This window comes from Sprattus sprattus (assembly GCF_963457725.1).
Source record: "Sprattus sprattus genome assembly, chromosome: 6".
NCBI lineage: Eukaryota > Metazoa > Chordata > Actinopteri > Clupeiformes > Clupeidae > Sprattus > Sprattus sprattus.
Genome location: NC_137925.1, coordinates 24,790,781 through 24,818,280, shown reverse-complemented (window position 1 = coordinate 24,818,280; position 27,500 = coordinate 24,790,781). Strand labels below are relative to the sequence as shown.

Genomic DNA, 27,500 nt, shown 5'->3' with positions numbered 1-27,500 from the left:
GTGTGTGTGTGTGTGTGTGTGTGTGTGTGTGTGTGTGTGTGTGTGCACACTAACTGAGTGTGGTGGGGATGGTCACAGACACCCACTCCTCATGTTCCTCAGCTGTGAGGGTGTGAGCCAGAATGTGTAAATACGCTTCAATCTGGCACATTATAAAAGTTCATATCATGGCTCTCAGTGGGAAATGGAAATGGAATGGAACAAAACAGAACACAAATAATAGTGTCAAACTGTACTATACTGTATAATACTGTATGTTTCCGTAGTTTGTAAATATATTATAAATATGTTAGCTCTAACATCTCTCAAGGGGCTCTGAACCTTTTATGTGCGGAGATGATTTGTTTGTATGTCTGGTAGGGCTGGGCGATATGACGATATATATCGTGAGGACGATAGAAACGTGTCTATCGTGACCTTTCTCCTCTATCGTTTCTATCGTGATAAACTTTTTTTCATTATAGCCTACAGTCAGCTGGCAGCTTCAGTGGCTGCTAGCAACGTTTAGCTATCGCTGCTAGTTGAGATTCAACGGTGTGTCGCTGGTTTCCCTGGTAACGGACAGACGGTTAGCAGCTAGCCCTGGGTCTACTCTACCTTCTGATTGACGCTCTTTGCCCTGCCATCCACGGACAACTCAGTTTGACCCATCTCTCTGGACCATCGAGGTACTGGGTTCCAGTTTTATTGAGTTATTATCCTGACATTACACACACATACATAACAAGGAGCTCCTTCCCGAACTGAACGGCATTATACAAACATTCGTATCGCTCACACACACCGCCAGCACAGCCGCTTGCCGGAGCGGCACAGCACTCTGTGGATTGACAAATACGTCATCGTACGTATTCTGAGCTGTGACCATCGACTTTTGAACTCTGAACTCATACATCTATTCGGAACACAAAGAACTGTAAAATACATCGGGATTGTATTGCCATATTGTTATATTGTTATTGCATTAGTTAAGTTGTTTATTGATTGTATATTTATAGCAAGCGTGAACGAGAGAGTGATTGGGCATTAGGCCACTGATATTGAATGGGTATGAAAATAGTTATTAAAGCAAATATTTAGAGTAGGTTCATTGAATGTATCTATTTATAATAATTAATATTAGTACATGTCTTATTTAATACTGAATGGCTTTTATCTCTTCATTATATTTAATATTAGTCAATATTACAGGGGAGTGAGATCTTAGTTACACTCACTCTATACACATCATTTTAGTAGCGGATTAATGCTCCCGCTACATTTTGTCCATTATTATATCATTATCGTGATATATATCGCTATCGTGATATAAAATAATCCATATCGTGATATATGTTTTTTTCCATATCGCCCAGCCCTAATGTCTGGTATGCGTGACTGAGAGTACGTTCTGTGTGTTTGTGAGAGAGAATGTGAGCGTCAATTTGAATGAGAGAGAGAGTTTGAGAGGAGTGAGCTTATGGTCGGAGTGAGCTTACGGTCAAAGTGGCGGTCTCTCTGGGTAAGGGTTAGGGTTAGTGAGAGAGAGAGAGGGAGAAAGAAAGAGAGAGCGAGAGCGAGAGAGAGAGAGAGAGAGAGCGAGAGAGAGAGAGAAAAGTGAGCTTACGGTCGAAGTGGCGGTGTCTCTGGGTGAAGGTGCTCTGCATGCCGGAGCTGAGGCGGTTGACAGGCTCCTTGAGGTCGGAGCGGCTCTGCTGGCTGAGCTTCTCCTCCATCTCCAGCGTGCAGCAGGAGAAGCCCTGAGGACACACCTTCAGATGAGCACCTGTAAGAGGGGACACAGGGATCAGTCTCCAGTCAACACCACATTAAGAGCACACACAGACACAGACATAGACACCTTCAGATGAGCCCCTGCAAGAGAGGAGCCAGAAAGGGCACAGGGCTCAGTCTCCAGTCAACACCACACAGAGAGAACACACACACACACACACACACACACACACACACACACACACACACACACACACACACACACACACACACACAACACAACAGGACAGGAAGCGCCACAATGATAACATCAACATGCGGATTACACCACTCCTGTGGAATGTGCGCTGTTTGAAGGAATGTGGCATTTCAAACTTTTTCAAACACAGATCCATGTATTTTCAGAGCTGCGTCGCGACCACAAACAAACTCACAGAGACTACACTGGAGTATAATAGTTATCTTATGTGAGCCAACATACTCGCCCAAAACCTTCTAATCATCTGAGTTCATGCTCCACTTTGCCTCCACTGTGTTTACCCCTCATTCCAGCATGATGGTATGCCAATGTTAGAAGAAGACCGTACAGAGAGGCAGCCCTCCATGTTAACGTGCAGGTCTGGAGAGGAGAGACTCAGGCCATCTGCTCAAGGGGGGAATGTCGGGGCAGAACGTCTCGACAAAGAGAGCGGTCAGCAACGAAGCGAGCGCCACATTAATGTTCGAGGGGAAACTGGTGGTGGTTGGGCTGAAGAGGCGGGAATGTGTAGTCGCAGCTGCAATAATGTTTTGTTTTTCTTTCTGTTTAATACGGGTTGCTGGAATCCGCCCTGGAACACAAGGCTTCTTTCACTGGGCCCGGCCCTGCCATGGCCTGTTTGGTGTGTGTGTGTGTGTGTGGTTTTTTTAGTCCGTGGGTCCGCTGGAGCTGCTGCCCCTCCGCACTGGCCCGCAGACGCACGGCAAGACAAGGGCACTCTTCACACAGCGCCCGCTCACACAGTGTAGCACACTCACTCATCACACACACACACTCTCTCCAACCACAGGGAACACACACTCTAGGAAAACGCTCTCTGAAATCCAACGGTCGATTAATCAGATTTAGCATTTTTTGGTTTGAATGAGGTCACTCATTACTCGTGCAGAATCATTCAGAGAGCACTTAACAGGTCTTTTAGCAAAAACACAAGCATGATATCCCCGCTCATTCCTCATCAAGTGCAATACAAATATTCAATCACCTTTATGACACTGTAATAGCAGTATTATTAAAGTATTAGGAAAGAGCAAACGGTCAGGGAAAAGGTAATAAATATAAAACGTCCTAGTAACTAGTATGTATGTTACAAATATCTGTAGTGGTACAATTATACAGTTGCAATTATACAACTACAACTATAGTACTATTAAACTCTCGACACCATTCTCTCTCTGCGTCTACTTTCCTCATTGAAGCGACCCTAACAGACTTGTCTCCAGAAACAAATGAGCACGAGGCACAAGAGTATAAAATAAAGGAGGGTGGACTGGGCTGTCCACAGAGGTGTCAACATTCTCTGTACAAATGGACACAATATCTATATGTTCTGTTTGCACTCTCAGTGAGCCCCCTCTCTCCTGCTTCCTGCTCCCTCCCCAATGGGCAGCCAGCCCGTTCCCCTCGCTCCCCAAACACCCAGGAGAGGCTGGACCATTTCACCGCTCAGCTGTCGGCGACTCCGGCTCCTAAACGGCGTGGCTGAACCAATCAGGCGCCTATCCAGGGGGCGCCTCGGGAAGCCAACGCTGACAGGACGCACGTCTGGTGGGTGCTGCGAGCGCCTACGGTCTTGTGTAACGTGTCCGAGGCTCACAAGAGAGCGATGCTCTTGTGCTCCATCTGTGCGGAGTGTGTGCACCACATGCTCCGAATGCGCTAACCGTCATGTAAGCCGAGCTGCTGTTGAGAGCCGACAAATAATCACCGGCCGACCACCACCGGTGGCCAGCGTTGTCAGGCCCTCACTGGGCACAGGCACAAAGACAACAAGATGTAATGTAAAGTGAGCGTGTGTGAGCGTGTGTGTGTGTTGGAGAAAGAAGTGTCATACGTTGGTTTAGTGTTCACCCAGACTGTGTGTGTGTGTGTGTTTGTGTGTGTGTGTGGTGTGTGAGGGATACACCACATGTAATTCCTGTCAACATTTCACAGATTGACTCAAGTGCTTTTAGAACTGTTAAAACTGGGATCTCACCAGTCTTTGTAGAGATCTCTGCAAAGGAACTAAATTGGACCGATGGGAGACTGTCAACTTCAGAACAGAATGCATGTAAGAGCACTCATCATGAGGTAACTGACCAACCCTTTGGTTGTTCCAATCCTCACACGGTTATTCAAAAAAAAAAAGCCACCACCTTGTACCTCACTGACTGTGAGCCCATCCAAACCAGGCACCAGAACACGACCCCCAAAACACACACATGCTCTCTCTCAAACATACAAACTTGGCGAAAGCCTTCCACCTTCATACACACATTAGTTCAACACACAGCTCTTTGTATGCGGGGGGGGGGGTTGAGAGGGAGAGGGGGGGGTCTTGTGGGATGGCTGGAAAAAGGGACCCAGAGTAAGTAAAGCACACATGGGCCAATAAAAGCCCAGTTAGGAGCAGAGGGCCTCCACAGACCGGCGCGCTCGCTGGCCGCTGCCAACCCCCCACCACTCACAGCGCAAGCAAACAAGCAGCAGCTCCTGCCTGCCTGCCTGCCTGCCTGCCCTCAACAAGCTCAACACACTGCCCCCGCGCTCAACAGGCTGCTCCACAAGTGGTGTGCAGGAGTGGTGATGATTGCCTTGTTCAACACTGTTTTTACTGATACATCTGACAATACCCAAGGAAAATAAAAGAGCGGTCTTAATTGTGTCCGTCTGTCATGTACATAAGACGTAATATTAAGAGCCCGGCTGAAAAGTCAGGAGAGAATGCAGAGAAACACTCCCGAGCATACCGAACAATCATGTTACTGTTTTTAATCAGGCTGGGCCTGCATGGAAAAAACACAGGAACCATTTCTCCAAGCTGACGGGAGACGAGGAGGAACAGAGTGCTGTTTACATCCAAACATCGCCTGCTGATCCACTTGGCTTCGCCAATGAAATGAGAGGAATCTGCAGCAGTTTTTTTTTTCCAGCACATGATTAACTAAATAAGATCATAGTTCAGACAGCTCTGGGTCCACGTCCTCAGTGACCTCCGGAAAGATACGCACACAAATAAGGCATCACTTTTAATTACTCTGTGTCTTTCCAAAGCTTTTGAAGTAGTCTACAGCCCATTCCGCACAGGGACCCCTCATTAAACAAAGCACTTTTGGCACAGACAGGTCTGACCATTCAGGTTTGTTTATGACTATTGAACACATAAGCCAAGTCTCCTCTGTTTCCCTATTAGTTGTAAACAGGTATCATTCAACGGCCGTGGTGTCAAAGGTCAATAACTCAGGCTTTCTGCCAGCTCAACACACATCATCAGTTTCCTTTTCCACTCCTCCCCATTCCACAGGAGCGGCGCCCCAAACATCTCTCTCAGTACAGAGTCTGAACAAGTTGTAAGTCGATTTAACGTGAACATACTTGTGACTCCGTTCACACACACACACACACACACACCCCTCTCTGCGGCGGTGTCTTTGTGGGTTAGCGAGCTCACAGCCCAAACGCTTCATCAAGTCACTTCCTTTCAGTGTTCCCATATTACTCAAGCCCTGTTTACTGGAAAAGGAAAAGGGAAGAGTGTGTGTGTGTGTGTGTGTGTGTGTGTGTGAGAGGGAGGGAGAAAATGCCTTGTGGACAAAACCCAGATTAGCCTGCATCCCCTCCCCCTCCAGTGCCACCCACCAGAACCTGCAGCCAGACAGACCTCAGCACGTCACCCCTACAGGACAACCCCGCAGGCTTAACCAGCAAGGGCAGAGGTTAACAGCCACTCCTCTGAGAAAGGCCACGTCCTCTGACCCCGTCAAGCACTGGCCGATGGATGCACCACCCACCAGAACACACACACACACACACACACACACACACACACACACTTTGGGACAGAGGTTGTAAATTCCCAGTGGGATTATTTCAAGCCATCCTGCTGCTTGAGGGCCATAAATCGGTCAGGTCACCGCATCAACAAGCCCCTGCCACAGAGAGGCGGACAATCAGGCAGCCATGGCATCCGGATCTCTGGACAAGTGTGTGTGTGTGTGTGTGTGTGTGTGTGTGTGTGTGTGTGTGTGTGTGTGTGTGTTCTATTCAAGAGGCGCCCATATGACAACAGTATTGTGATCGACAGTTTAAACTTTAAAAATGTGCCTTCAGCTGCCGCGATGACAACAACACTGGCGAATGCAATTTCACTCGGGATAATGAAACCCTCATTCTCTCTGTCAACGCCGTGTTTGTGGCGAGTCCTTCTTCCCCCCCATGTGAATCTTCACTGTTCTCTAAACCCCATGGATAGCATACTGAGAAAAAAACATCCTCATGGGTCCATCATTTTCTGCTTCAAATGTGTTGCGCTTTAACATCTGACCCAGAACTGAGAATTGGAGGGGGGGGGGGGGGGGGGGGGGGGTGTGCTTTCTTGGAATGCTGTCAGAGAATATTTAAAACACCCAACACTTTGGTATTCTTGTAAAGTAAAATAGCACGCAAGCTGAGGGCATACTCATACTCTGTGGGCTAATGCTACATTTGTTGCCTATTGTGAGTGGAAATCACCTTTGTACATTGGCCTGCACCAGAGGCAAAGGCTGAAGCACACACTCTGCAGTTGCTTTCGTACCCCCTCTAGTCGCTCCCTCCTGTTGCTCCTGCTGAGGGACGAGGCCTGCCATTTGTCAGAGTAGAGTAGTCAGACTTTTCCATTACTTTTGGTCATTCAGTCCAGACCCCAGGACTGGATAAAGCCAGCTGTAGGACAGTATCATTAAGCCTCAGCAACTGCTTTAACATGACATGTTGTTTAAGTCTGGAGACAAAGATTAATGGATAAACTGGGTATCATCCAGAGTAACACTGAAACTGTGGTTTAAAATCACTTCAGCCCATTCTCGGAGCTCTGCTACCAGCTAAAGTTGACAGCAACAGGAATCCATATTGGAGCTCCAAGGGGGATATTTCCTTAAGGTTCAAAGTGAAGAAATTACAAGGGATGAAACGAAAACCAATCCAGGGCGGAACATTAAAAGGCAGTAACTGACTATACATGTGATTTCTAAAATCACAGCACTTATGTTTTACAGTCGTCTGCTCAATTTTAGGTTTCATGTTGAGGCACGAGGCTGTTTTTTTCCCCTCTCTCCAGCGCCGCCTGCCTGCCTGTATGTATTCACTGAGCCTCCCCTCTTCTCTTCTCTTCCTTTCTGTGTGGCCCAAGGCCATCTAAGTAAAAACTGACCATTCGCTCAGTATTTCTATCCTCCACCCTGCTCTCCCTTCTTTCCGTCTGTGTGGCCCAAGGACATGGACAAAAAAATTAAATAACTCCCAACTTTTAATTTGCCGCCTCAGGAACAGAGGTGAACCTTAGCAACCATAACACCAATCTCTTCCACACATCACAACCAAACATCCTCTGCCCTGTTCTCCAGTAAGTACCACTGCTGGCTCAGACCATTAAAGCAAACCTTTAAATCATGACTGCTTGATACTTCTGGACTGTCTTCTGGACGGGGGGGGGGGGGCATAGACAAACTTCAATGGTTGTCTTGGCAGTACATGTGGCTATGGTATTAATAAAGCAGTGTTGGAACAAGAAGGTACAATGTGCACACGTTTTAGCCGTGTGGTTCAACCGCAAACGAGAAAATGCCCAATAAGGATGTCTGTAACCGGAAACCATTATTAGAGGCCAGCCGCTCATATGGTGCTCATCAGTACAGGGTATTACTTTCCCTTTCTTCCCCACTCCAGCTCAGCGGCTCGCAGATACTGGCATTACAAGTTTACAGCACTTTGGCCAAGACAATAATGCCTTTCAGATTCTAGCGCTCAAACCGAGCGGCTAAATGACAATGTCAGGGGTGTCTGGCTTCAGCCCACACTAGAAAACAAGTCTAAATGGTGGGGTTAGGGAAGTAGGACATGTTGTATGGAGAACCAAGAAAAGTCAAGCGAGAGGTGGAGACATTATAATAACAGGCTTCCTCAACATGAGTCACACGGATCATCCCCTTCTCAGGCCATCCTTTACCGACCATGACAAGTGATGTATCAACTCACTCCCACAACTTATTCCCTGACAGAAAAATCACCGCTTTGCTGCTTCTGTTTGTTTTGACGACGGTAACCATGTCAGCAACTTGGGATACGTGGGATATCCGGGGTGCAACAGGTGAGGGATACACGGCAAGGACACACTGTGTCTGGAGAACAAAAAGAAGGCACAATAAGCCAATAACTCTCTTGAGAAGACTTAATACTCGTCGACCTACCATACCTTCCACTCCCCACCCCCTTTCCATTCCTAATATAACTCTCCACTGTGAAAGCCTTAGAGCCTCTACTTGTACAACAAGCAAATGTTCGTAGGACATTCTATGAAAACCTTTCCACCCGCTTTGTTTGTTCCACTGGGGTTTTCCTCTGGCAGAGAAGGTGGGACAGTACCAGAGGCTAGAGGCTCGCCTCATTACGATGTCTTCCAGGAGTGGGGCAGGTGAGGGAGGTAGCAGCACCGAGGAGTGGGGCAGGGAAGGTGGTACAGTACCAGAGGCTAGGGCCCCCCCCTCATTAGGACCTCTTCCAAGGAATAATCACACATTATTAGCCATATCCGAGTGCAGCCAGCATGCGATTGGACAGACATCCCATGTCACCCCCATGGGGCAGGTGTCGTGTTAACAAGGAAGTGAGTTAACGAGCAGGATATCCCGCGCAAAAACAGCCAGCATGACCCTCACGCTCCATGGGAAGCAGCTCTTTCAGCACGGATGGACCTGGCTAGCTCACAGCACACCCGCCAATCACTCGCGTCTATTCAGTCTTACCATGGCAACCCGTCTCCATTCACTTGGAAGGTTTACTGGTCACACGCTGAGTAGAGACCATTGATGACTAACCTTGATATAACTCATGTTCGGGGCTACATTAGTCCGTAGGCACCCTGGAAAGGTGAAAGCAGCCTCTCCGTGGTTAATCTCTACGGAGAAACTCGATAACATGCCTTTTTAATGTCACTGAAAAAGATGTCTTGACTCATGCTCCGATCCACTTTCGCCATTTGCTGGTACAAGACATTGCACGCGTGTAGTGGCAGCACGGTTATGAATCATGCTTGTTGAGACCAAAGGAGCTGCGGAGCTTGTGAACACAACTCATGAGCTAGTCAAGACTTCATGACTAATCCTTATGAAAGTATAGCAGCGCGCTAATGGACCCGTTCGGAGAAAAAGAAAAGCTGAACTTCATTACCACGTCTGTTCCAAACGTATAGAATCCATATAAAAGAGCACTTAACATTCCCCTTGAAATGGTTCAGGGACCAGGAATTTAACTGAAGGAGAATTCAATTTGGATGGAGATATTTTACAGTCAGGCAGCCAGCCACAAGACCTTGGAAAGCATTTGTGCAAAACGATGTTTCCTTAAATAAATCAGGGATCAGAATCTTTCCCAAACACAGCTGTCAAAACACCTAACTGCCAAGGTTTGCTGTTCAGATGGCACGCGGTTGGTTAAAAAAAAAGACACAAGTGCAGAGTCTCAGTAGACTTTATTAGAAACAATGTCGGCTTCCATTTTGTGCACACTTCAAATCAGTTGAAAGTGTTTTGGAAACAGAGCAGACCCAACGCAACAGCCAACTTAGAGATTTCTCAGAGTTAACCAGCAGCCTGAAACATTTGTTCACCTCAGGGCATGTCTGTATGGGAAAACCAAGCTTGATAATTAAAAATGTTCTTAAACCTAACTGATTGTAAAGGCACAGACTGGCGAAATGCAAAACAATAACCTTCAACCTTCGTAAAATAGGCATCAAACACATGTGAATGCGCTCCAAGTCAGGCATACAGACACACAGGCCTCACCCCATGCAACCAGAACCAGAATCACCTCTGATTACTAACCCAGTCAGGGCCTCTGGCCAATTAAAACTCTCCACTGGCAAACATTCCAAAATGCTGTCATCCATGAACATTTACCCAGAGTGCCCTGAGGAGCCTCCACAACATGGATGTGGCCTCTCTCTCACTCACTCACTCACTCACTCACTCTCTCTCTCTCTGTCTCTCCAGCTCCCTCCCAGATCCTCCGACTGCCTGCCGTCTCCAGCTTTGTTTCTGCACACAAAAGCTCCCTGCCTCCCCAACTTCCCAGGTCAGCTCTTTGTGAAAGCCTGAAGCAAGTCCGGCACTCTCACAGTCATTTAGAGTGGGGAACCTGGCGCGGTGGGACGCTACACCCCTAGAAACTTTCCCCCTGCTCGCTGTCTGCGTAAGCCATTGCTTTTCTAAAGGCCACAGATGCCTGGAGCTTTAGGGCAATGGCTGATTGTATACCAGCTAATGAAGTAGATGTCAGGGTGGGCGTAACAGTATGCTGTAAAAGCACATTCACACTGAGCTATCGGAGCGCAGCCACAGGTCCTTCTGGATACAACTGGACAGACTGGCCCAAGTGAACAGAGCAAGGTTCAGGTGGAAGCAATTATACCCCCCCCCCCCCCCCCCCCCCCATCACCCACTTTTCTAACAGTTACCCTCCTCTATCCCATGAAGCAGGACACACACTTCTATACTGAGCAGAGGGAATGTGTGAGAGGGTGCCCGAGAGGGGGGGGGGGGGGGGGGGGGGACTAATTGCAATGAGTCAGTAGGTAAGCAGAGACATGACAGTTTGGAATGTGCCGTTTATTTACCCGTGTGGAAACAGAAGGGCAGAGAGGGGGAAAGAAAGAGTGAGGGATGGAGGGAAAAAGGAAGAGGTGGAAGACTAACGGGAAGATCACATGAAGGAGGCAAAAAAGACAATGATGATGAAACCTGTTGGGAACTCTGAGTGTAATGGGCAGGTCTGAGAATTACCGAGGATATTTCCTTAAGCAGCCCAGACACTTGCACAAGGACACACGCACACACACACACACACACACACACACACACACACACACACACACACACACACACACACACTGGCTGGATAAGAGCAGGACACTGGAGGGAGAGAAGGGTGGAGGGCGACGTGAGAAACTTACAGGATGACTGAGCAATGACAATACATACATCACCTAACCCTGACCAAAGCTCACAGGGCTCAGTTAGCCAGACTGCCAGAGCAATCCCTGCTGAACATGAACACAAACATATTCACTCTGGACTCCGGTTAAAACATAACTAACAGAGTACCTTTTAGAAAAATCCTAGCTACTTCTAGATCTACTTGTAGTACACTATAATCACATGGTTGGTTAGGACATTGCATAAAGCCAATATAAGAGAATATCAATGAGAAACCATAATTAATTAAAATCATATCCATCAGTGTTAGTATTTGCATACATTTGTGAGATCTTCCATGGAAAAGGCCTGGCTTAACTACATCCGATAGTTAAAAGATTATGGCCTGAACTCAAACCCTTTTACTCTCCAACATTTTTCAGATGACATTTGAACACACACCATGCCCTGATTAACCATCAGGCAACAAAGTGTTCACTGCGTTGACCTCTCTTCTATTCAAATGGCAAATGAGAAATGCTCATGTCACCTTTTATTTTTTACAAGCCTGCCTATATGCACACAGACTTCCTAATCTCCTTCCACCAGGTTACCACCAATTAACTCTGTGCATCCTGGGCTGCTCAGTGGAAGTGCTTGAATGTTTTCTGGAATGTGTGTGTGTGTGTGTGTGTGTGTGTGTGTGTGTGTGTGTGTGTGTGTGTGTGTGTGTGTGTGCGTGTACTTATGTTCTGCTCTCTTAGACTTTCTGGCAAATTTACAAACAGTCCAGTTTCCCCCACCTCATGAGAAGAACATGCCCCAGTAAAGTATGATTAGAGCAACACAAGAAAGACAGGGGTTTACAGACTCAGACACATCAACCACTAAACACTCAATCTCAGCCATTTCCCACAAACAAAGACCCTTTGCACAGATAGGAACATATCTCAAATCCGAAACACACTCAGCTTCTGCAATGTAGGTGTTTTTAAAGCCACAAAGGAGGTACCCCAGACGCCAACTGAAGCTGAACATATTTCAATTTCAGGATCACTGTGCAGACATAGAGCACACTAAAGCAGCGAAAAACACTAATTATAGACAGCAGAAAATAACCAGGTCCATTCTTAAACAATTAAAAGAACTTCAAGTTTAGAGACAGCTTCAGTGAATCTGCCCATTCTTGTCCAGTCTTGTCTGTGGGAACTTTGGCTTCATTCTTTTCTGTCTTTACCACTCTGCACTCACAGACAATAAAAAGCTTTTCATCTACCACTGAACGCACTTAACCTCTATCAAGTGAAAGGTTTTAAAAGTGTTTAACACACAAGCCCCCCATTTTGATCTTTGTCAGTAAAAGCGGTCCCTTGTAGAGCCAGGCACTTTCTGATAGCCTTTACAACCGTGGCATCTTCGAGAGGCTAAAGCTGACCAGATGTTTGAGAATGATGGACAAGCTTTGCTCTTGGCTTTGGTGTGTGTGTGTGTGTGTGTGTGTGTTCTTGTTTGTGTGTGTGTGTGTGTTAGTGCGGAGGTGCCCCTCAGGAAGGATGAGGTCAGTAACAAGCTCATATTTCCTTAAAGACCTCAAAGCTACAGGAGCAACAAAGATTGCGTTATAGCTGTTGGGCCTTAGAAACAGGATCGCACTGAGGCTTGTGGGAAGAAACCCACTATTAGCCAACTGTCAAAAGGAAAGGTTACACCGAGGTTTCAGTTCTTAACTCACTAATCTTTAGTCCTGCACACAACGGACATGTTCATTTTGCAGGAGATATATAAACAGGTATGTCAATAAATCAATCATACCACTGAGGGGGAGCCGATGGCTTTCAACAGCTACGGCAGAGATCAGAGCTATCCATCTTGGTCCTCTTTTCAAGAAGCCTTATTTAGATTCCATTGAAGCACCCCCTCCCCAACCCCGACTTCCCCCCTTAAACCTCAGAGGGAATACTCCAAACACAAGACGGGATTGATTTGTTGCTCTTCACGTAGGACTTCCAGAAAGGCACCGTGAGCAGCTTAGCCAGCGGGATGGGAGCCGATCGCTCTGCACGAGCTAAGGGTTTTGGACGAGGCTGCTTCCTCCTTCTCCTCAGTGAAACTTGACGGAGCCCTGGTGAGGGACGCCGGGGAGAATGTTGGGCGGGGTGGGGTGCTCCAAAAGCATCTCCTTCTCAGGGTCTCTGGAGCCACGCTACAGCCCTAATAGGCCAGACTGTGGGTTTTTCATACTTTGCGAGCGGTTTTATGAACATGTTCAAAAGAAAGCACTGAGAGAAAAAAAAAAAAAAAGAACGAGACTCAAAACGGGGATTAGGTAATTGCGTGTGCCGTTAAGTTGGGAAGGCGAGTATGCAGGCAAGCCAGTGCGTGGAATGAGGCTGCCGCTGAGCTAAGCGCCCGCACTGAAGCCTAGTCGGGGGGGGGGGTGGTGGTGGGGTGGGAGTTACGCCACGCAAAGCCAGGGGGAGTAATTAGTAGGGATTACAGATCCTCTGGCAGTCTCTCAGTGCTAAGAAAAGTTGCCCGGGAGAAAGCAAAAAGGGGCAAGCAAGCAGCTGGCCCTAGACTAGGCCCTGGCAGACACAGCCTACACACCAATCATCATCGTCATCATCGTCATCATCATCATCATCATCATCATTCCAGCTAGAGTGGAGCACAGGTCTTATTAACACTTCATCTGTGTTATCCGTCCACCACAAGGGGCTTTCATGTAAAGACTGTGTTTGCCCAGCCCTCATAGGAGCAATGTAACATGTTGGAAGAAGTGTGTGCGTGGGGGAGGGGGGGATGTAATGGAGGCGGAGGTAAGACAAGATATATACGCCCAGATATACACACAGCTGGCGAAGTGACACCAGCTCTGACTGACAGTAGGACAAAGACGAGACAAAGCGTCTCGGATATCACAGCAACAAAACACACACACACACACACACACACACAGACACACACAGACGCACACACACACACACACAACCCAGTGCTTCGTTCAAAGGAATTCAGTTGGGAGAGGCAGTAAGGGGAAAAAACAGAGGGAGGTGGAAGAGTTGGAGGGAGGTAAAGTGAACTGTATCCAAACGTGCTGGAGTGCCTGTAGCCCTGTTGCTCGGCGTACCGGGTGACAACATGGCGGAGCTCAGTAATGCCCACTGACGGAGCAACGGGAGGAAGGGAACAATTTGGTATTAAAATCATTTGGAAGCCTTCCCACGCACAGGAACACTGAAGAACAGACATTAGAGTGGGAGGGAGGGAGAGAGAGAGAGAGAGAGTGTGTGTGTGAGTGTATAGAAAGCGTAGAGGAAGCGAGCAGGACAGCACAACACCATTCAAAGATGAGGAGAAAATGTTTTTTTTAATGCTTCCAAAGACGACTGAGAGAAGAATTAAGGACATAAGGAACAAGCGGGTAGAGAAAACAAGCCCCTGCAAAGACATGGTGTCTACAAAGGGGAGAAAGAGGAGCCAGTTAAAAAGCCTACACTGGACTGAGCTGCTAGTTGTGTGTGTGTGTGTGTGTGTGTGTGTGTGTGTGTGTGTGTTTGGAAGGGGGAGGGTAGAGGAGATTTAACCACATGCAAATGCAAAGTGTTAACAAGGCATTTCAGAGGCAGCTTTCTATCTGCCAACGAGTATGTAAAGACACAAACACACACAGCCTCTGAAACACACAAGCACACCGCGATCTGACACACACAGTGATCACACAAAAGTGTGTAAAGACACAAACACAGTACCAGATCTGTACCAGTACCAATCAAACATGGGGAGTTGTACAATACTGTACACACAGATACACGGCGCCAACTCCCCAACAAGTCACACCACTCAGTATTATCACAAATATGATAATATGTGCGTGTGTGTGTGTGTGTCTGCAGGAGAGTAGGGAAGGGGATTATAGAGCCTGAGGCTGTGTTCATACAAGCATTTACTCAACCAGAGTCCCTGTGTGTGTGTGTGTGTGTGTGTGTTCTCATGAACCTGCATGACTCACAGACAGTGAATCACAGCAGATCTTCAGCCGCAAGCCATTGGGCTGATAGCTGCATTCTACAACGTGTCTCTCGCGCTCTCTCACACACACACACACACACACACACACACACACCTCTATAAGAGAGGAGACAGTTGCCGTTTTTGTGGACGCCCTCTGCATTTCTCCTGATCTCAGTCGGTGTGTCTCTTCTGATGTCCATCAAACACTCCTCTCCCTCTCTTTCACTCAATGGCCGGGCCAGTCAATTCTCTCTCTCTCCCTCTCCCTCTCGCTCTCTCTCTCTCACCCTCGGCCTCTTTGTTGTGGCTGTTCCCAGCTCCTGTCTCCCTCTGTAGAGGGTCTTGGTGGTCTCCTGTGGAATGTGGCGGGGAGGGGAGGGGGCAGACAGGGGGGCTAAAGAAGGGCTCCCTATTGTTCCCACACACAACATCGACCCCCTGCTGGGCTGTCGCTCATTGGGGCCGGCAGAGTGGGTGAGGGGGTGAAGCACACCAGCGCAGCCCCATGCCAAACCCATACTGACCAGCCCTGACTGCATGGAGGAAATGGACTGGTTTTTTTTTTCTCCTTGGGAGGACGTTTGCCCTCCACTGCTTGTGTTCACAGGCTGCTGTGGGAACAGCCCTTATCTCCACGCATGCCTGATCGCGGCTCGGCTGGAAGGGGAAACGTCTCAACTGCCGGCTGCACGGGCAACAGGAAACTGATAAGGTCACCGCCACGCGGCCTGGCCACTGACCGAGCGCTAACATCAGCTAGCTAACTGACCTCACCTGCACACTCCCTCCACTCAGTGACTCCTGCGTACACAAGGCCGCGCGTGCATGGACACAAACAAGCCCCGACGCTCGCATTCACAAGACATCTTCCTCCTAATGGGCAAACTCAATTTGAGCAGAGGCAGCAGAAGCTGTAGCAGGGTCACTGAGGACTTATGGACAGAACGCCTGCCTGTCTGAGAACTCCACTCCTACTCTGCCATTTTGACCTCTCAACACCCTTGACTGGTCCTAACTAAACAAAATGGAGTTAGGAATTTAAGTTCATGTTGGCTTGTTATTTTTTTTTTTAAACCAAAAACGTGAACAATCCAGACACAACTAAAGCTCAATTGACAGTCTTGACAAACACTTCTTGTAGTTATTGACTAACAAAACAGACAGTGTTCCACGTGATCCTTGGGAACGGTCTAAATATTTCAGCAAAAGCGAGCACATGTTAGAAAAAGCAATGATTGATGGCCCATTGTCTCACCAGTCAAAAATGTAGGTACATCTCCTAGACACAAACACATGGTAGTTATGCAGTTACTGATGAATAATGCACTGTAGCCAAGACATTGGTGGACCATAACATTTCAATGACACATAGGCGGGTGCATAGGTCAAGCAAACCTCTAGATTTAGATATACCAGATATTAAGATTTTGTGAAAACAATAGTGCCTTCTGGAAAAGCATTCCAAATGAGAAGTCTTTTTCCTCTGCTGAAGTTGATATTTTGGTGAGGAAGTATCAAGAGAACAATTATGACTGGTAGAGTTGAATAATCTTTAAAATACCACCAACACAAACTAACTGAAAAAGTTAGACTTGGATCAAGTGACTATGTTTTTCTTGGTTTAATATTTAACAGTCGAAGATTTAGTTAAGGCCAGAAGGCCATTGAGCTCGCCTCAAACCAAGCCTTTTAATGGCTCAACCAGTCGTCAGTGTCCCACTCCTCCTGCTGTTATCTTATCTCCGTCATGACATGGCAGGGCAATATCAGGAACTCTTTATTTGCTAAAACCAAAACATGGATCACAGAGCACTCGTATGTGTGTGTGTGTTTGTGTGTGTGTCCTTGTGTGTGTGTCCGTGTCCGTGTGTTTGTGTGTGTGTGTCCGTGTGTGTGTGTGTGTGTGTGTGTGTGTGTGTGTGTGTGTTTGTGTGTGTCCGTTTGTGTGTGTGTGTGTAAAAGCTGCTATGTGATACCCTTCAGAACTGGTCCGGGGCCAGCTTTTGTGTTGCTCATAATGGTTTAGGGGTTTGAACCAGGGGTGATGAGAGCTGATCCGAACACAGCTGTTTTAAAAAGTAACCGGAGCAGCATGCACACAAAGACAGGCCAACTCCAGAAATCTCCTCTATTGAGAACCTCGTCCGGGCTTGAGCCGCCCCTTCTCACTCTCCGACTCTCCGAGTTTCAGTCATAACGCAACAGACCAACTGTGTGCAGTGCCGGCCTCCAAAAAAATCAAGAATTTGTTGACACGGGGAGATCCTTATCTGGCCAGTGTTAACTGCCCCATTTTTTCTCAATTTATTTTGAAGGGTCACCACGTTGCCACTGATCAGCAGGCCCTTGACACATCTATTTTCCACCAGCTATGCCTTGACTGACTACCGTGGGCAATGAGGAGGGGTTTTTTGTCGAGAGAAGAGCCCCCAAAATAAGGGATTAGTGGATATTAAAGCCCCGGTTCTCTTAGACAGGTTATGTGCACCATAAGTCTTCTGGAATGGAAGGGAGAGTGGAGCCGTAAGTGGAACTCCAGACCGCACCAGCTCCCACATACTGCTTCCTTCAGGGATCCCCTGAAGCCTGAGAGCTGGTTAGCCTACCCTTGACCTACAGCCCCAAATCCTTTTCTCCGTTTAAATTCATCCAACACTTTGAATAACACAAGCTGTTTGCAGGAAAAAAGGGCCATGACTTCTTCTTCTTCTTTTCTGTGTAAATTAGCCTTTAAATCTTTAGGATTTATCACCGGTTGAATATACTGGAAGATCAGCTATGTTTAGAACTGGGGAGAGGAAAGCGCACAGATTATGAAAGAAATGCATGGGTTGATGCTACTAACACAAGCCCCTCTTAAACAGAGACCCGCCCCCAATTTACCGTTAAGAGGTCCCCTCGATATTCCAAGCGGCTTGGAGTGTTTACACTGATCCAAACACAGCGGGCAAAGTGCGGCCCAGTGTGCTCTCAAGACACCATGCCTGCATTCCAGTAGCAGAGGCGTGACGTTTAACATAGTGGCTATAATGTCGCATTCAAGACCACTTAAAACTCACAACATTTCAAACTCAGAAAATTCGCACTAGAACATCACTTGAAGTCAGAGCTCCGACTCAGAAACTCAGGAAGAAAATGTCCTCGGCTTCAGTGACAACCGTTTGACGCCTTTAAAAAGGTGAGAATACGCATGAAGAGGTAGTGTGTCAAAATGAATAAAAGACAAAAAGCTGTGCATAATTACTGATACCTAGCAGATACCGGGAAAATCCACTGCTGAGTCATCAACACATTTTTGGGTTTCATTTGGCTTGAACGCATTAAAGCCAGAGCTGGGAAATATCATGTCAGACATTCCGAATTCCAAGTTTATATCCACATTGTATATAAACTAGCCTACCAGTTACTTTTAAAAACAATGATGGGTGCACTTAGCGGTTACTCTGTCTCACGCACCTATCCCGCCATGCCGGCTCTCACTTTTACACAGACGTTGATCCGGCTCTGGGTCTACCTCCGCTCCTGGCTCAGAGGCGGAACAACAATGAGCCCCCATTCCGTGTTGGTCCCTTTCATACAGTGGCTGAGGCGGAATAAAGAAGCAACATTCCCGCCTTGAACACTCTATAGAAGCAGATTCTAAACAATTCAATGATAACTCTATTCTAAACAATTCTATAAAAAAACGATTCGGGAGATTAAATACAGACATGTTAGTGAAATAAAAAAGTTTTATGGCGGACTAATGTACATCAAAGCACATAGTACATCTCTGACACCCCTTACCCAAGGATCTTTAGAGCTACAACCACAGTTTATCATATGTCATACATGAGCATTACCTACAGACATCTTGAAAACAAGCAAGTTCTGTAGCCAGAATGACTGGCTTCTCAATAATAAATTTGGCCCAGAAACTTTTCCTCAAATTGTCAGACTCATTAATGAGCAAAATGTCTACGAGTGAGAAGTCACCGGCAATCCTCTTACCCACCACCCGCGACTTCGAAAAAGTGTCTAATGACTCCATGTATCAACAAGCACATTAACATTAAACTATGTACACTGAAAAAAAGAGTAAGATTACAATTATGTTTAACAAAGATTGCTGGGACATATCTCAAGTTTGTGGCCAAAATCACTTCCTTGCCAATTTTCACCACACTAAGTTGTGGATTGGCTGAGGAATGACAAGTTAGCTTTTATTGCACCGTAGGCCTTGTACTAGCCACACCATCACCCCACACACACAACTGTCAGATAAGCCTTATGGCAGAGATATCTATATCATCATCATCATCTTCTAGTGATTAAAACAAAAGATGCTTGTGGCTTGTGGAAAAAAATCAGTTTGGTGGTTTCAGCTGCAACACATACAGCATTGCCAGCAAGATTTATGGCAAGAAAGCAACTAAAGATGACATCTTAATAAACTTTCAGTGACAGTGGGTTTAAGGCTTGATTAAGTGGAATGCAACTTTACGTTCATAAGTAACACCCATGCCGATTAAATCGAAATTCTGCTGTGACAACCAGAAAGGGGGATTTTAGCCATACGATTGGTTTGCCTTGTGTGTCTGACGCACACAGCCCTATTCATGTCGGGTCATGTCAGAATGAGAGATGGAGAATAAATGTTTTGACTAGCAACTGAAGTCTCCCAACTCTGAAAGCAAACAACCAGGGCAAGGGACACTGTCTGTTCAATTAGGTTTCCTCTTCTTAACCATTTTCTCCCTTACGACTGGAAGAGTTGTTCACATCAGGTGTCCTTTCAGATCATTTCTTATTTTGGGCCCTCACACCTTTGGTGACCACAGACCATTACCCTTCCACTGGACTCAATTATCTCACACAACAAAGAGGTACTCACTTTAGCCAGCCTTACACTGGACAGGGCTAAGCATGGGAGCCATTGTGAAAGGCCGAACACACACACATGGAACCCAAACATACTCACACCAAGCCTTTATAATTCACTCTTTTGGAGCCATTCAAAAGTAAACGGGAGACCTGCTACGATCAAACCTGACAAATGCAGACATGTTGGGCTACATTCAATTACGTCTGGCACAACAACGATGCATAACAGGAAGACAATGGAGCTTGTGACCTTATAAAAATGCAAGGGAGATATGCAATGCAATTAGGGGAAACAAATAGTTTCCCAAACTGAGCTGTACTTACAATTATCTCACCTGATGAGCAGTGGCTCCAATCTATGATTGTTAAACTGATAGTGAAGGTGAGGGAGAGATACTGGAGCCATCCTATTCATGGTTTAAGATGGTCTAATTCATTTATGCAAATGTTGCCAGTCAACCAGTGTTAGATTAGGTGAGGCCATAGGTCTAAGGCAAGTATGTAAAATGCTTTTAATACAATCAGTAATTTAAACAACAGCATGTCTGTGAAAATCTGCATTTGCAGGGATTTCACTGTAGCCAAAAGTCAGAGCACAGGATATGGGGAGACGGTTTGGAGACTGGCCAAAACATGTGTTTTTTTTTCAAATAAGTGAAATGTAGACTGTTTGAAACAGATCACATGCCCATGAGTGTCAGCTGGTGCAATGAGGTGTTTTGCCTAATGACTGTAAAAGAATGAATGAACAAGAAAGAAAAAATCTAAAACAGCAAATGGAAGAGCTGGAAATAAGGGTGGGATCTAGAGTATGTGGGGCACGAAGGGGAATTTCTTAACCCCCCCACCCCCCACCCCCATTCAGACTCAGGACAGCCAGGCTACCATTCAGGAGGGAATGTGGATCCCAAAAGTCTAAAAAAAAAGTTTCCATTACTCCAGCATAATAAAACAGCCACTGTAAACAAAACATATCCCTAGGCTGACTGTTCTTATCCCGTCTGGCCCTAATAGGTCAAGATTTTATATTCGGCATACCCACATACCAGTCCCAAGATTCATTTAATTCTACAGATTTAGGCTACATGATCTGGCCTGATCATATAAGTAAGTGAAATGACAATACACATAGAGTGCACACAATATTTCACATCTGTCCCCATTCATGTTAGTATTTCTTTTGTAACGTTAGTAGTCTTCAAATCTGAAGAGGTAGCAGACAAAATGAGGAAGGCACAGGAAGTCTTCGTATAAACTGGGACACCATAGTTGCCGGATTTACAGTGTTCTGATTCGTTCCTGTTGTAGGAGACCAATGACCCTTTTCCGATTAGAAAATCAAATATTAAACTAATTGCCAGGGGAGAAAGGGATATGATGCCCAACCTTTAAAAGGACGTTGTAGACTGTAAGTTGATGTGGCTAGTCTGGGAAGCTATATCCAAACAACGGGTATGATTTAGGGTAGACTATTAGATAACATTCTTCACCATAAAACATTAAGTCCGCTGACTTGTGAACAGATAACCACATACCAACTTGTATCGGTCATTACAAGACGTTAGCGATTACACACCTAACTTGAACAGTCAATCTTGGAAGAAGTAGTTCGTCAATTGTAACAACTATAACCAAATCAAAAGGCGTGTGTACTGAAACTGTAGCAACTGTAAATGTATCCGCTTTATAACCTTCCGGCTATGTTAACAAGACATCGTTTGCTGACTAAACAGACATGGAATCAACGGAAACTTAAACAGCCATTTGTGGGGGGAAATGTGCTGCAGTGTGAGTGAAAATGTGTTGTGATGAAACTTACCGTGAACGCCTTTGTTAGGAACATCGTTGACATTGAAACCCTTAGAACTGTAAGCTTCTTTTACATCATTGCAGCTCTTCGTCTTCGACTCTGCCTTCGCCGATACAAAAATCACGGCCAAAATGTAAAGTACAGAAAGCGCAACAGTCGACTTCATTGCCATGATGAAAGTCCCGGTTTTATGAGTACAATGCCAAGGGATGAAAATCGCTTTGCTTAAGATATCACTGCAACAAAAATCCCAATCCCACGTTCGATTTCCTCATGGAGATGGGTGTATATCTTGTTCGATGATTTGTTTTTACTTCGCCAGTTTAGCACAATAAAGTAAGCTAGCAAGTTGGTTGAGTAACCTAGCTATCGCTAACTAACTTGAGTTTTCGTGTCCATGTAGTTCTTTGACGCGTTCAGCTTCGAACGAAAAAGGCTACCTCTACAAACTCAAGTTTAAGCGGTCACACTTTAAGACTGTCAAAAAATAAGTCCGTTCAACAGTCCTTTCTTCGTCTGAGATGTGGTGATGTGCAAAAAATCCACGATACAAAAAAGTGAAACAACAACAAAACCGGGAGACTTTGAAATCTCTTAAAAAGCGCAAGACCGTCTTAGATATCTTTACAATATATTACTTGCTATGTTGCATTCTCTTTCACTAAATGTCTAAATGGCAAGTATAACAATTAAAAGAAAAAGTGGTGAAGGGAACTTCTAAGTTTTCTTTCCAGACGTTCTACGACGGGACGCTGACTGTAGTTACCGTGTGCTAAAGTCCAGAGGCTGTACGCTTTGCGAAGTCTGAAGTGGAGAGTTGGATTGCGCGATCACGCACGGAGTTCCGGATAAAGAATGGGGCGCGCAAAATACCTGGGGTGGATTTTGGAGCCGGGGGCTTGGGAATTCGAGCACCCATACACTAAAACGATAACGGTAGTTTTAAGGAAACTCACTGGAATGACCTCTGCGACTATCATGCGCCAGTTTGGTTTTCATCTCTCAAGGACTTGCTATTTCTTTAGTTAATTATTTTATAATTTCTAATATGTTTTATACCATAAAAAGTTATACTAACGTGTAAACTCTCTCAACGTTTATAGAGTGTTTTTTTAAAGTATACGTTTTTTATGTAAAACTTTGCATGGTTCGCTTACAGTATAGTGTAGACAATAGTGTAGTGAATAGTGTATACAATATTCAGGTAATTCATTAATACAGGACACTATTATTGCATGGACCTGCATTCACCAACTCCATAGAACCAAAACACTTAGAAGTCACATGGGTACATGTACTTTCACACAGGCACAAATATGTTGAATTTTACATACATATGCCTACAGTGATAGACATCCAGCAAGTGCTAATCCTGCTCCTGTCACAGACACAAGCAAGCACACCATACCACGGAGTGCCTACCACGAGCAGCTTATTGTGCACAGGTGACACCTACAACTACAACTTCTGGGTTGCTTCATGTCATGAAATGTGACACTGTGATGCAAAGTTGGCTCTGTGTCTAGCAGGCTTGTGACATTTGCCAGGGAAGGGAAGCGCTTGTGGAATCTATCATGCTTTCTGATGAGCAATGGCTGAATGACTCATTCTGAGCTTGAATTGACGGCTTGTATTGACAACACAGCCTCTAACTCAAGCTCTGAGGCAGGTGATGAAGGTGCCAACCCAGTGGATCACAATTGGAAATCCTTACTGCTGCCATGACGTAGAATAGAATAGATGTATTTGTCATTGCACAAGTACAACGAAATTGAGGTAGCAGCTCTCAGACTTCAGTGCAATTGAAAAGTAAAAAAAACCAAACAATACAAATATAGACTGAACTATACAGATTTACACTATAAATACGTAAACGTGTGTCTTTGTGAGTGTTATTTTTTTGTGTGTATTTGGGCTCAGGCTTGGGTGTGGTGGCTCCGGTGCCAAGGCTGACCACTGTTGGGCACGGAGCACGGGGAACACGTCCAGCAACAAAAACTTCAACAGTTAACCAAGGTTGCACTTGGTGGTGTTCTCCACCATGTACAAGGGTGTGAACTGACCCAGTTGTGGCTTAGAAACTATGTGGGGAAAGATAGAAATATTGAACTGTCATCACACCAAGGACAATTTATTAGACCTAGTGGTTCTCAACATGGTCCAGGAAGTGAATCTTCTCCTGCTTAAACGATTCATCCTCTATCCATAATTTTCAAACCATATCAGTTCAGTAAGGATTCAGCATATCTATCTATCACAACACAGATCTTTTTTTGTCCCCATTAGTTTAAAGAATTTCCTAGCTTAATAATGAGCCCAGAAACATGCCTGGACTGGTCCGAGAGTGCGCATGTAGCCATATGTGTCAGTGTGAGTCTGTGTTCATAGTTTCGGGGGAAGCACTCAGCAAAATGACATTCATCCCTTTGTGCCTCCACATTCCGCAGCGAGCCCCATTCATGCCTGTGTGACTGAGGCCGGGGGAGAGCAGCAGGCCAATGGGAGGCTGGAGGGGGGGTGGAGAGGGGGGGGGGGGGGGTGAGGCTCTTGGCTGGCTGTGTGGCTGGAGATAGAGTGGGCTGGTGTTGCTTTCAGTGGGGCAACAAAAGGTGAAAGAGCGGCCCTCAGTGTAACTGACAAATCTGGGTCCGTGCTGAAAGAGACATGGCATGCCATCGGCCATTGAATAAGATCAGACCTGACAGGTGGTGAGAAAGGTACTCAACACATGGCTATATGTATGTGATGCGTGGAGGTGTAAGCACTGTTTTTTTAACAAAGAGATTAACGTCATTCTTCATCAATGCATTCATAAGCTGTGCATTTAATACATTACCATATCGTAATATATAACATTCTCGCTTCATTCAATTAAGTTGCAAAGTTTCTCTGTCTCTAAAACACTCTCCTTTGAGAACCCGTTACTTTGACAGAACAAGACACATTTAGACAGCAGCCACTTATCAACCAGCAACCAGCCTTGCCATTGCTTGCAAAATGTTTCTGATTATAGCAATTAGACAAACTCAGAATACAAGTCACTTAAAAGAATTCCCAACAATAGCTGCACAGATGGAAAGTATAAATCCCCGCACTTTAGGCAAACTGAGATACGCTTGAAATAATGCTTTGTTATTTTTTCCTGAACTGAAAAGATTAGTTGTATCCAATGCCTACAGTATGGCACTTATATATTTTTATATATTGTCTCTGAAGTAGAACTTGTATTGTGTTTTAAATGAAGGTGAGTTCTCTACTGAACAGAGTGGGTCACAATTTCAAACATCTGGAGTTAAAGAACTTTTAAAAGTAACCGCTAATATAAAGGACAAATATGTTTCAATGCAGTTGAACAGGAGTCTATGGAAACAAGCTAACAAACTGTATCCAATATGTATGATAAAGTATTAACTAAATAGTCATAGTATTATGAATAATGAATGACTGTGTTGCTTCCATAACGCCTTCCCCCATGGCCCAATGCTCCATTATCTGAACTCATACTTTCCTCCCTGGTTCAAACGGCTCACTCTGAAAGCTTTCCTTTGTTATTTAAATCCATAGTAACTCCAGGAGGGGCATGTTCTCAACATGTTGAGCGGGTAAAGCTTTTCTCAGACAAAACATTTAATGCAAGTAAGGCCCAGGGACATCATGATTTTAACCAGGTATACAATAACAGTGGATGAACATCTACTGACCAGGGTTAGACGGGCAATTACAATCGGCTCCATGAGATGGACTTCATCCAGTCTACAACATCTGATGTTTAGGTAACTTGTCCCAGTGTTTCTGTGTATTTATCTGTTTGGTTCTGATTATGTCTCCAGTACCAGATATCAAAAATGTCTCAACCCGGTCTTTTCATTAGTACCTCAATTTCTGGAATGTGAAGCATCCTCTCAGCTCTTTGGCTAGGATGAAATTACTATACAAGTTCATTGGTCTATGTCTGCCAATCAATGCTGACCTTGATGATACCTCAGACTATCAGCATGGGTCAAAAGCATAGGGGTAAATCACACGGCCATCACAATTACATGCCCCTAGAGCAGGCCAAAGGGCTGGAACAGTAGATCCCTGTTGAGCAACTAGCCCCCATTGACTACAACATCAGGTGGCCCTCCTCACGGCTCTGAAAAGCTGGGCTGCTCCTGGGTGGACAATCTATTACCCTAAGAAAACAGTTCAACCTGCGCATTTCAATAGGGGCTGTTTGCCCCATTCTCTCCCGCACCCATTAACATTCAGTGTATACCCTTACACACACACACACACACACACACACACACACACACATACATCAGCTGCTCTCAGGCCTGTTTCTGTGGCCACCAGCATGGCCTCTCCCTTGTGTCTCTCCCCCCCCCCCCCCCCCCCCCCCCTCTCCTCCCTGAGGAGGACGCTGGCCGGTTGTAGGGGAGAGAAAGGCACAGCTGGATCCAACGGGGTCTTATCTAGATCTGAGGAGAAGAGGCATGTGTGAAAAGTTACAGGGTGGAGACAGTGGAGGGACGCGGCCCTGCTGAATGTGTGGATACACAGTCACACGTGGTGAGATTAGAAGGGCAAAGGGGAATTGGTTTGATAAATTACAAACTGTTAAATTGTGGGGGTGCTGTAATGTAAACATTTTGGCCAGAATAAAGTTGTTCTTTACAGCTTGTGGTGTAATCAACTAAGGTGTGGCAAGCTGTAAAACTGATTTCAATTCAGTGCGAGATAAGCTGAGAAGGAGATTGAATGGCTCATATGCGACTCATTGCTTTATTGCAGCTGTGGACACCTCTAAATCACCCATTGGCTTATCTTGAACTTCTCTGAGATAACACACATACACAAACACAGTCCTCAATTCCAAGAACAAAGACCAAGTATTCATTCACGTTGTTGTCAGCAATTAAACCACAAAGAGGGTAAAAGCTCAAAACTGCATTTATTTAGTTTCAACCAGGAAAACACCTAAAATCAAATTTCACCAATTTAGTAAAACAGCAGTATCTGGGTGGCTAATGACACAGAGTGGTTAGTTACATTGCCAGTTAGCAAACATTTGGTTACCTGAACATCAACTGTTACATGATAAAAGAAAATCTTGATTAGAGGTACACAAAACCTGTCAGCCCCCCCCACCTTCTGATGGGCCATTACTGACCTGATCACTATGACAACATTTGAGAAGCATGTCCAGCAACCCCACCCAATTATGTATATGTGTGTGTATGAGTGTCTCCCTCTGTGTGTGTGTGTGTGTGTGTGTGTGTGTGTGTGTGTGTGTGTGTGTGTGTGTGTGTGTGTGTGTGTGTGTGTGTGCTGAGCTGATCAGGAGTAAGTGCCCAGACTGGCCAAATGGCCTCATGGGGCATTCCTGTTGTGCACTCAAGACACACATAAAGGCTAATAGGGATTCAGTGCTTCATTATGGCCCCATGTAACACTCTATTACTGATGGTGTCAATGAGCAATTTAATACACCTTGGTGTCAACGAAAGATTTTAATTACAGTATTATTATAGAAGGTTACATTTGTGTTTGTGTCCGCTGAAATGCGTAAAAAAACGTCATGACTTAATACAGACGGAGAAAATGTTTTGTTTACTTCATTGTTTGGTAATGTTGTACACTTAATTCATTTCTTTATTCGTCATTTAAAAGAGCAGTTTCTATGGAAACACTGAAAAATCCTCGTCTAGACAAAGCTAACTGGTCCGTAAAAGCCCCCAGTTCCATCACTGACATTGAATATGCAGCATCATGACATAAAACAAGTCGATTTTTCACAAAACTGTACAATTGATAAGTTACTCACTCACATGTGGAGGCTGTCTACGAGAGAGGAAACACATTAGTTGAAATCCTTTTAATTATGAAGAGACATTAAATATAGCTGGTGTTAATTAAATTAAAT

General features: G+C 45.4%; 1 protein-coding gene across 1 annotated transcript in view; it reads right to left on the bottom strand.

Moving 5' to 3' along the window:
• The window catches only part of gpc4 (glypican 4), a 35,731-nt gene extending 13,399 nt beyond the window's left edge, over window positions 1–22,332 (bottom strand). Inside the window, exons 1-2 of the mRNA XM_080840105.1 lie at window positions 21,602–22,332; window positions 1,607–1,765 (exon numbers count right to left, since the gene is read on the bottom strand). Of these exons, the coding sequence (XP_080696231.1) occupies window positions 1,607–1,765; window positions 21,602–21,764 (322 nt within the window). The 5' untranslated portion in view covers window positions 21,765–22,332. The remainder of the gene's footprint in view (window positions 1–1,606; window positions 1,766–21,601) is intronic.
• Window positions 22,333–27,500: the final 5,168 nt, after the last annotated feature.